The sequence below is a fragment of the Antedon mediterranea genome, chromosome 5, assembly GCF_964355755.1.
Source record: "Antedon mediterranea chromosome 5, ecAntMedi1.1, whole genome shotgun sequence".
NCBI lineage: Eukaryota > Metazoa > Echinodermata > Crinoidea > Comatulida > Antedonidae > Antedon > Antedon mediterranea.
The window spans coordinates 26,685,085-26,697,338 of record NC_092674.1 but is presented as its reverse complement, the minus strand read 5'-3'; the positions used below and the strand labels follow the sequence as shown (position 1 = coordinate 26,697,338).

The window sequence follows — 12,254 nt, the reverse complement described above, 5'->3', positions numbered from 1 at the left end:
ATTGTAACTACACTGATCATAATACTGTACATATAATAGTCCTTTATGCATTAGACATTGATTTAGTAGTACTACATATCATTTGTTATATTAAGAATGTTGTTTTAGTGTTATTAAAATACTAATCAAATTTTTTTGAAAATAAAAATATTAGTATTGGTACCTATAAATTTATATATTATAATAACATGCTAGATGTTATAATAATGTGATCTTTATTACAACTAAGAAACAGTTATGTACGAGGATGATACACACTGATAGTTCTCAGTTATCAAAAAACGACTACACAATATAGCTCCATATTTATATGACTCTGTGATGACAATGGCGTGATCGTATGGAAATCGAAAGTATTTGTGAATAATACACAGTCTTTCTTGTGTCAAATACACTAGACATAGACCTTCTGGATAAGATACTCTTGACCTGGGAGTTTTTGACAATCTAAAATATTATTTATAAGCATTTGCGTACAAAAGATCTGGAGATATTTCACGAAAAAGGAGACGGTCTAGCTAGGCTACAATACGAAATCTTCTTCATCAGGTACTCCGAGGGCGCGGTGAAAATAATGTTGTTGAATGTGAAGGTATGTTTTAAACTGGCACTGGCTTGTTATTATATAGGATTTTATTTCTGTTTAAATTTTATATAAAAAGTGAAATATTAAAATCGTTAAATCATGGGGTGAAGAAGAATGTATACAGTTTAGATATTCTAAAAAATGTTTATATATTTTATAGAAGATTAGGCCTAATTACATAGATTAGTATATACAGTATTAGCCTACACTACAATAATATCTGTGTTTGGTAAAATAGTTAATACTGTAATTAAATACCAATAGATGTAGGCCTACTGTGAATTGTAATCCCAATATGATGGAAAGGATAGTTACTGAAAATTAGTTTACAAAAACTAAAAACCTTGATGAATTGAATTTAAAACCATGTTAAAAATAAAAATAGAATAAAAATATAGCCATAGGCCTAAATTAAAAAATGTAACATAACCTCTAAAAATCTAAAAAAATCTAATACAAATACACAATAGACACGTTTCGTGCTCGCGAGGTCACCGTCAGTTTGACCTTTTAGTGGGTATACAATGGTAAACAAACACAGCGAGAGGTATATGTTAAAGCATGGGAGAACTGAGAGATGATCATCTTAAAAAGCAATCGTCAAAACTAGCCTTTTGATGGAATGGCATGGTAAGGATGTTATTTATTTTCTAAACTTATGTTTTATATTCACTGTAGAATTATTTGGGCATTTGGTTCGGAATCATCGACTTTATTTATGTATTGTCATTTTTGGTTTGACACATATATATTACGGTGCATTTAATACATGTTAACTGTTGATTTTATTTACAAATGTTGCGTAAATATATTAATTGCATCTTCCATGTATTATGTGATGTTCTTCGGCACTTAAACAGACACCCAAGCCTCCTAGGCCTAGTAGACGAAGTACCGCATCAGGCAACGCCACCGGGCGGGCGGAGAGACACAAGCACATCGTGGACGTACCTTTCCTTGAAGAATTTCCAAGATTTTGCGCCACTATCCTTCGGAGCCGAAACCAAACCAAACCACTCAGCAAGTGTTTGAAAATTAAAAACAGGAATATTATTCAGTGATTTTGTGTAGTTAAATTCACGATTTATCCAACATATACAACATTTATGATGCACCTTGCAACAAAAGCACTCGGCAGTCGCCATTTCGCTATGCTTCAACACGCACTAGGCGAGAGGTGTTCGGTTTGTTTACAAATCTATACCCACTATTTCTGATTGGTCGCGAGCGCGAAACGTGTCTATTGTGATGTTAAATTTCAACCTACTATGTACTAATAGCCCTTGTAACATTTTAAATTATATTTTAAATGTTTTTTTTGTTGTTCTTTTCTTTAGCATCAAATTATTTTTGGAATTGCTTTAAGTATAATAGAGCAGTCAAAGGCAGAATGTGATTATGGGTAAGTCACATGTAGTCTATAGATACAGATCAAATGTGATTGTTTACGATGCGAGTGAATTTATTTTATTTAATAAACTTTACAAAGCACACATCACATACTAAAAACAAAAAATAGTGCCAATGAAAACCTAACCTAAATAATTGTGTGTGTTATGTAAGTTGTGTATATATGGGTGTTTTTTTAACTGAAAACAAACTTATTAAAGATGTATTAACCCCCAAAAAACATGAAAAATAAAGATTAATGCAATTTGAATAGCCATCTTGTATTTTTATTGAAGGTTAATCACTAAATTGTTTAGGGGACAATTTTATATATCTTTATTATCTTTATTTACCATATAGAATTAAGATATGTTTAGATTACTTAGAACAATGAATTGTTAATTGCAGAATTTGATATTTATTTTCTTCTTCTTCTTCTTCTTCTTCGTATTAGGAGCCAACTTCATATGTGAAGACTCTGCTCCTCCAACTCTGTTTTGCTAGCTCTACTGTATTTGGTTGTGTATTATTGTTCTATTTAGTTTACAGAGAGAAACTGACTCCCTTATTTATTTATAATTATTATTATTAATTATCATTATTATTATTATTATTATTTTTTTTAATTTATTTATTTATTTTTTTATTTTATTTTATTTATTTATTTTTTTTCCCTCTCTTTTTTCCCCCTTACTTCTCCTTTCACTTTTCTTTCTCTCTTTTCTTCCCTTTCCCTTAAGATAAGATAAGATAACTTTTATTGATCCTCAAAAAGGAAATTCATTGCTCGTCATAATAACAAAGAAAACACTATAAAAACAAATATAGCATAAAACCATTCATATAAAAACATCTAAAAAATTACAATATAAAATTATCTTCTTGACTTCCTGTTGTACTGGATGATACCGGAGGGAATAAAGGATTTAGCAAATCGATTTGTTTTCACACTGAGGAGCCTCAATCTACCACTTGGATTAAGTTGGTCTATGATCACTTTGTGGAGAGGATGAGAGGCATCCGACTCAATGCGTTCGAAATCTTTCTGGAGGTGTTCTAGGTGCACTTCGGTAAAGGAAGGCAGTTCCAGACCAATCATTTTACCAGCCCGACGGATGAAAGTTTCAAGGCGTCCTTTATTCCCTCCGGTAACATTACCAGCCCAACAGGAGAGGCAATACGTCCAAACACTACATATAACGGATCTATAGAACGAAAGTAACATCAAATCACAGGAGTTAAATTTATATAAAGTTCTCATACAATACATTCTGGGACTTAATTTTTTGCTGATGAAGTCTATATGGTCTCCCCAACTCAGTTTATCATTGAAAACAATTCCTAGATACTTGTACTGGTCAACAATTTCAATTTCTTTACCTTTGATAGTGATTGGTTGAAAATTAAATTTATGTTTAGTCCTAAAATCAATGATCATCTCCTTTGTTTTTGATGCATTTATTTGGAGATAATTATCGTCACAAAATTTAACAAATCTTTGTATTTCGCTACGATAATTTTCATCATTGTTTGAAACTATTAGACCAATAGTGCTAGTGTCATCAGCGAATTTAACAACGGGGCAAAGCTCATCATTTAAAGATCTGTAATCCGCCGTATACAAGGAATATAATTTAGGTGCGTTGACAGTACCCTGAGGAACACCGGTGTCAGGTTACGATTTCTGACTTAACACCATTAATATTAACAAATTGTTTTCTATCACAAATGAAATTTAAAACTAAACGAACAATCGGACGGGGAAACTCCATATTCAACATTTTGTCTGCTAAGATATGGGGTTGTATGGTATTAAACGCAGATTGAAAATCAAAATACATAATACGTGCCGAGTGGCCTTTCTTTACATTATCTAGATGTGAATACAATTTATGTAATTTAAAATAAATCGCATCACTGGTACTACGGAGTGATCGGTAAGCAAATTGCAACGGGTCTAACACTTTTTCAGCATAAGGTTGCATAATTTTTAAAATAATACGTTCCAATATTTTCATCGCGACAGACGTGAGTGCAACGGGTCTCAAATCATTCATGCAGTTAATCTTAGGTTTCTTAGGTACCGGTATTATGCATGAAAGTTTCCAAATATCCGGGAACGCATGATAAGAAAGACACATATTGAAAATAAATGTAAATATACCATCAAGGTGAGGAGAGCAGACCTTAAGTACTCGTGGTGGGATTCTATCCGGCCCAGCAGCCTTCGATGAATTGAGTTTCATAAATTCGTTATGTACATCAGAAATGCTTATACTAAATTTGGGATCATCTTCAGTCACCCGACACAAGCTAAATAGAGCCTCTCTTTCTTTTTTAAAATCATGAACATTAAAACGGTTATAAAATTCATTTAACTCATTAACATATTGCACAGTAACATTCGGAATCGAGGTGGGTGTATTACCACCGTTTGTGTAACCACTCATAAGTTTCATACCCTGCCAAACTTGTTTCATATTATTAGACCTGAAGTTATGTTCAACTTTTTTCCTATAAATGTTCTTCTGTTTCATTATTTCAGATTTAATCTCTCTAGTCAATATTTTCATACGATTAGAGTCGCCCATCTTAAAGGCTTTACGTTTCTCACACAACAGTAATTTAACGCCTTTCGTGATCCATGGCTTGTTGTTAGGGTAGATTTTCACTTTTTTAACTGGAACGCATTTATCAATACAAAAGTTTATGTACGAGCTCACTGCATAAGTAATACTATTCAAATCTTCATCCTCCGTAAAAATATCCCAATCGGTAGATTCAAATTCCGCTATCAGGGCTTCCTCGGCTTCAGGAGACCATTTACGTACATTAATAATTTTTGGTTGGCATGTCTTATTTAACGGGCGATATTTAGGACTGAGTAAAATCAAATTATGATCAGATTTGCCCAAGTTCGGTAGTGGGGTCGAAATATAGGCATCCTTCACACTAGAGTAGCATAAATCAAGAATCGCGTTGTCCCTCGTTTTACATGTAACATGCTGATAATAAGTGGCCGTTGTTTTCTTGAGCTTGCATCTGTTGAAATCGCCATTGATAATTACAAGCGCCTCAGGGTGACTACACTCAATACCTTCGATAATTTCTGCGATCTCATTTATAGCAGGCTTTTCAAGCTTTTTGTTAGGTATGTATACCATAACATTGATAACATGCGAGAACTCTCTCGGAAGATAGTAGGGGCGAATACCAACAACCAGCACTTCCGAGTGTGGCGAACATTTATGAAGCTTAAGCGTAGAGTTATTTGGATGACAGTATTTCTCATTAATGTAGAGGCAAAGACCACCACCGCCATCTTTGTTCGCTTCGGCTGTACGATCCCCACGAACAGATTTAAAGCCAACTACTTGAATATGTTGATCGCTATGCTTATCGCTCAGGTGGGTTTCCGTGAATGCAAGTAAGCTGGCATTCCTAAAATCGCTGAAGTGTTCGACGTTTGCTCTGAGTAAATCGACTTTGTTATTCAAAGATCTTACATTTCCAAATATTAAAGATGGTATAAAAGGCTTACATTTCCTTCGTTGTAGTCGCTTTCTGACCCCACCAGCCTTGCCCCTTTTCCGAAGCCTGCGACGTTGTATCTCAGATGGTAATTCAACGTGTGCCGGTAGCGGTGAGGTCGACCTCTCGCCCATGGAATGCAAATCAGATGACGTGTACGCAATTCCACCGCCCGGCTTACTCAATCCACACAGTAAGAACAACCAAAATATCAGCAAAAAATACAGAAATTTCAAAACTTTCACATACAACATAATGTATAAATCAAATGACTTCTTCCACAATACAAAACAGTCCAAATATACGAAAATAACGTCAAAAAATGAGTGACAATAGTGAGACAATGAGACGAGCTGTGTCGCCGTGTTGCACAGCGCCACTATATCTCTTTTTAAAGTTTTACTTATATAAATATATATACATGTTTAGTATGAATATATATAATTATTTGATCTATCCTATCTACTGTATTATATAATTGTATTGTATTCAGACACCTTGTAAAGAGTAAAAAAAAGAGTAAACTGTACCCAACATTAAACACTATGTGTGTGTGTTACCGCTGCGTCGGTCCTGTTTTTAGTACCATGAAATATGAAAAAAAAAAAAAAAAACAGGTGAATTAACACCTGTATAGTGAAAATGAATCTATTTAACTGTTTTATTAATTTTGTTTTACCCTTTATAAGATAGTGAATTTAGTAACAGTTCCATAGATTGTGGTAGATGCACTGATAACATTCTTACCAATACTAAAGTCATGGGTTCAAATCGGGCCGTTCTCATTTTTGACATTCTAAAGATTTTTCTCATACCATTTACTAAAACTTGTTTCCAAAACTTAACAATGTAGGCACAATGTAAGTGAGTTGACCAATCACAAGCGACAGTTGATGATTCATTACGTCGTGATTGGTCAGATTTGAAGTGCGCTTACTTCCCTTAAATCTCTGTTCAAAATTAAAGAAATTATATTAAAAGTAAAAAACAAAGAAATGTCGGTTGAGAGATACATAAATGGACCAAAAATGACAAAAAATGTAAAAGTATTAAACAGTAACATTAAAAACGTATTGTTACAAATTACATTCTAGAGAAACCAGTATTAAAAATAGGAATAGAGTTCGGCACAAAAGAATTTCAAAAACGACATCGCACATTACATGATGGACAAAGTCTACTACCAGACCTATTGTTAATATCTCTATTAATTAAATGGAATTAAATTTAAATTTATCCATTATCACATTTTTAGAATGTACAAGGATCAATGGAGTGGCGATTGTTTAGAATGTGCAGATTGCAGAACAAATGGAGAGGATGTGAAAAGATCTTACGAAACAGAGTGTATGGAACTACAATGCCCTAGATATTGTGGACATGATTTTGCTACGGATTTAAACCTTTTAGCCATGCCTAAGATGCAGTGCACTGATGATCCTGTACTAACAACATTGTCATCTTCAACAACTCAGAATGGAAGCATCCCTACTTATAGTAAGCTTATCTACTCTCCAAAAACCTGACAACTTTGGGCTGATCCAGGATTTTGAAATATGCAGGCAGGCACCTATGTAGAACCCGTATCGCAAAAAAAATCTAGAACCCGTAAAAAAATTGGAGAGTTTCTGATTCTTTGAGATTCTGGTTTTGGTTGCCTGCAATTTAACACCAATATAACAATGAAATGATTGATGTATTGTCCTCCAAAAACATGAAAAATGAAGATTATTAAAATCAGACCATTTTGCGGTTTTAATAAAGTTATTCACTTCTGTAAAAAAAACCACAAAAAATTATTATTTCACTTATAAAAAGAAAAAAGTTGATTTTAACCAAAAACCATTTAAATTACATTTTTTCAGGTAAATAATTTTTTTTTCCATCCAGTTTTTGAAAAAATTTGAAAACAAAAACGTTTAGGAGGACAATATATCTTTAAAGAATAGATCCATAGAGTCATACTCATAGTATCTTTATTTGTCCATTAAAACTGAAAAACTGGCATATCATCTGACATATAAAATATAAATAAAACAGTAAAATACACAGAAAATTGCACAACACAGAATAGAATGCAAACATCACAGAAACAACACAATTCTCTGAATATATATACAGTATATATAAATCCAGATACAAAAATAAAAAGCAAAAAGCTAAATCAAAACGATAAAGTAAACAGCCAGAAAAGTTAGCAGAGCTTTCGGGCAACACTAGCCCTTCATCAGTGCAAGTGAAGGAATTTGGATAACATCATAGTATAAAGCTGGCAAGTGCTGCCTGGGTGGACAGGAATAAAAGAAATATAACAAAGGGAGCCAGGGTGGAGTCTGAATAAGAGTGGAAAACAATATATATATATATGTATATTATTATAATACAATTTATAATTTGGAAATAATGTACACTGTAAATATGTTACAAAATCAACCAACAATTTCATTGCGTTTATGATTATGTTGTGGTTTTACTTCACATCCTGTAATTTACGGAAGGCCTATTGTTTATCAAAACATAATTTAAATTCAGTGTGGAGTATATCACAGCTATGGAATTATGGTCCACACACCTTTACGGGTGTGTGGCGCAGTGTATTTGTTGATCGAATCCAACTCTGCCGCATTGCTTGTATCCTTAGGCAAGATACTTCACTTACGTTTGCCTCTCTCCACCCAAGTGTATAAATGCGTACCCGGTTAGATCAAGGCACAACTTTGCGCTGATTACTAGCTGCATTATGGGAGTAGGTTTCCATACGTGTTTGATGCAAAAAATGACTGGGGTAATAATGTTCAGTGCTTTCACAACATTAGGCGCTATATACATCCAGGATATTATTATAGTGTTTAAAGCTCAGTTTTTACAAACAATGTGTGATGTGCCCAAATATGGTAGTGATATGCCCAAATATGGTAGTGATATGACATCATCATGTCCATATATGGGAACATCACATTTTGTTGTCACATAAAGTTTGATAGTGTAGACAGAGCTTTAGCATACAATGCTAACAAATGTTGTGACTGTACAGTCAGTGTTTTAGTGTGAAACACGTCTTATAACGCTGAACTGTATTAATATAATAATGGTCTGGTGTACCGTTTTAGTGTACAACACTGATGTAATTCTGTTTCCAGCAAGAAGCATTCAACCTGTCAAAACTTACATTGTAAATCATAAGTCTAATTGCCTGTTTTTCTTTGCTGTATAATTTGACCTTGCTATCACTGCAGTGTTGTACCCTATTACGCCATCAAACCACCTTGAGACATGAAATATCTCATAACTTACAAATTGCATTTCTTCAATTTCCATTATTTTATTCAGGTTCAATTTTGACAACTGTTGCACCCACGACCGATGTGACAACTGTTGCACCAACAAGTTCAACTTCAAATTCACGTGCTATAGGTAGGCCTAAGTATTAAAACAATAATGTTTATGAGTTAAATTTGTTATGGCTCAGCCTGGTCAATTGTACCAGTGAAAAGTGTAGCTCTCAACACTAGGGGTTGGTTTCCATCAATCACTCACAAACCTTGTGCATAGCACATCACTCTGAGAATATTTACAAAAAGATGAATGTGCAATAGTACCCCTAATCATTAAAATGGACTAAAATAATACATGGCACATGAAAAAAAATCAACCAATCAAACGGCATAGATACACTAGGTCAGCAGATGCATTATAAGAGAAAAATAGTGCTCTATGGGAAGAAAAGATAATGTATTTAGAAATAAATGACCTTATCACCTGTATTACTGCAAACAAAATATGGTTTTAAAGATAAGTAGTGCCTGTAAAATACTGATGATTGAATACACCAACAACTTCAAGCGTGGTAGTTGTCATGTCACTCTGGTTGTATTGCTATATTTATATTTCAAATGTTTTTCTTTCATTCATAGTTATTAGTGTGTTCAGTGTTTTAATTGTGATAGTGGCAGTATCACTTAGTTGGTGGTGTTGTCGCAAAAATTGTTGGAATGGTAATGGCAAACGTAATGGTAAGCTCCCTTGCAAATTTGTCTTATTTTCCGTTGCATATTTTACAAAAGAGCCTAGGCAAGATGATGTATGTGTGGATGCGTTATGCGAACACAATTTTACAGATGTAATTTGACAAGATAAAGAGTGATGGATCCAGAATTTTGAAATGAGAGTGAGGACCTAAAAATTCAAGTGCTAAACTCAATTCATGCCCTATTTTGCATTGAATTTTTCCAAATTTAGGAGGGGGAGGGGATTATGAAAGATACACATATCACACAAGAGTTTGTGATTGATAGGTTGATCTTCTGAGTTTCAATTCATTCTGTTAAAAAATGACATAGGAACCCTGATTCTCATCAGGAGTCTGTTCCCAAACTCTCACATTTTTTAATTTGCTTATTGACTTTCCACACTGGTTAACAGGTACAAATTCCCATAGAAATAAAGATGAATTACCACATGTGAATGGAACAACTGAAATGCTACTGCCCAATTCCCCTTCTGCAGAAATCTCTGATACAAGTACTATAACAAGTAGGTATCATTTAAAAACTATATATTTCATTAAAGAAAACACATGTATACCTAACTTTAAATTGCTAAAAATTTGTATAACAGTATCAATAATGTGTACACCCATCATATTTGGTAATGTTAAATTATATTTTCTTTTGAAGGAGATCCTTGTATGTGCTCGATTGATGATTTGATGGAAAAATCTACACCAGATTCATTGTATCAACAACTACGTAGTATTCTAAACAGTTCACCGCAAACTGTTATAAAAATTGCTCAACAAATGCAATTACCGCAACATTATATGCTTACCTTCAAGGGAAGGAACATGCCATTTGACGACTTAGTTCAAATATGCAAAACATTGGAAGATGAGATAAAGGTTTCACACATCGCAAAGGCATTGACGACACAAGGGACAATGAATGAAAATGAAAAACAAATTTTTGATGAATTACTGAATTGTAATGTATGTAGGCCCAATAAAGAAAATAACAGAAGCCAGTTACCAGTAATGCAGAGTACCCAGGGCAATGGCAACTTTGTAGTATGATGTTTGTAGTACAGTAGAACCTATGAACCCTGATGACATGTTTTTACTCGGGGTTACTTGGGGCACCCGAGTCTAGGACTCGCTTATCTTATCTTCTCCTCTTTTCTTTTTCCTTTTCCTCTTCTTCCATCTGGACACTATTGAGGCAACTATCAAGTCCTACTAGTTCTTTACGCGTCGTCTGACGGCTCTGAAACATGGTATGCATATACTAGGGTAATAGGTGAACAAAGCTATAGAGAGAACATTTTCGTACTTCAACTGGATGCAGAATTATGACATCATAAACATGGTACCAATCAAGTACTACTCCTCCCTTATTCGTTGTAGTATTGAGCTGGGATTTGGCATGGGTATACTACAGGCACATGTCCTCAAAGCTATAGAGCCAGATTTTTTAATTTCAAACCGGATGCAGCCATATGACGTCTCGAAGATGGTACCTTGGTGCAAAACGATTTTCGTTGTAATATAGCCTTGTTTGGTGTCAGTTCAAAGGTTTTGAGAATAAGACTATATAGAGTAAAACCTATTTATGATATTGTGACGTCACTTCTGCTCCCGGAAATAGCAAAAAATCACTTTGAGATTTCATAATTTATCGTAATTATGCCATTTCCGGTTATGTGACGTAACTTTTCGGAATATAGCCGTATTTAGTAACAAGGTTATTGATGTGTATGTGACGTTACATCCCGTCTTATGACGTCATTACTTTTGTTGTACCCCGAGTATTGCACATTCGTGCTGGTTTAGTTTTTTTTAATCTATTTATATTAGTATTTATAATATTTAATGTATAATCATGTTATAACATCACTTGCATGTTTTAATTAAATAACTAATTTAGAAATCTGTTCACCATTACACAGAATCTTAAAAAAGAAATGATTTGTTGGTATTTCCAAACATTTTGTTAAACACACATTTGAAATTTGCTGTAAATAAAATTAAAATTTTAAATTATACTTTAGTGACATTTTAATGTATACATTGGGATTTTAACAAAGTTAGAGATGTCCCTTTAATACTGTAGGGGGTGTCCCAGAATAGAGGTGGCTATAGCTGCCTATTACAGTATCTCCTTTAACAGTGAGATCTACTGTGTGTGCTGGTCAACTGTATATTGGGATGTTTAAAGATTTAAAATTTCTTTTCATCATCAACAAAAGTGGAAACCACTATATTAACATTTTTCTAATAAACGAATAATAAAAATAGTAGTTAAGTATTTTCATATGTATTTATATGAATTTGTAAAAAAAAAAAAAAATTTCGCAGTTCACGATAGAAGAAATGTGTCGGTGACTGACATGAAGAAACAATCTGCTTCAACGGTTCTTCCTTAATTAACTTTTCACAATTCCGCCCATTTTATGGTTTGCTTTTTTCACATGATATAAATTTATTGGACACTATCTGTTGTGAGCTATGCTACGAAATCATTGTAACTATGTTTCACAGTGTCCCTGTTAAACACTGTATTTAATACCTTTGTTTAAATCTATTTATATTGTTTCATTTATGCTACGATTACGTACATTTTACAAATAAAATTCTGGACAAATATAGGTATAGTAGATAAGATATACATATCATGTTCTTTAATTTCAACACAAATGTTATGTACATGTAGTTTCAATTTATCAATGTCATGTGATGTACATTAGCAACTGGTCA

At 33.5% G+C, this 12,254-nt stretch overlaps 1 protein-coding gene across 1 annotated transcript; it reads left to right on the top strand.

Moving 5' to 3' along the window:
• The first annotated feature begins 299 nt into the window (after positions 1-299).
• Positions 300-12,155, top strand: LOC140050142 (uncharacterized). The gene is made up of 7 exons (XM_072095198.1): positions 300-592; positions 1,924-1,988; positions 6,762-7,003; positions 8,837-8,920; positions 9,421-9,519; positions 9,929-10,039; positions 10,183-12,155. Exons 1-7 carry the CDS (start codon positions 575-577, stop codon positions 10,572-10,574), a joined length of 1,011 nt encoding a protein of 336 aa, XP_071951299.1. The 5' UTR covers positions 300-574; the 3' UTR covers positions 10,575-12,155.
• The last annotated feature ends 99 nt before the right edge of the window (positions 12,156-12,254 follow it).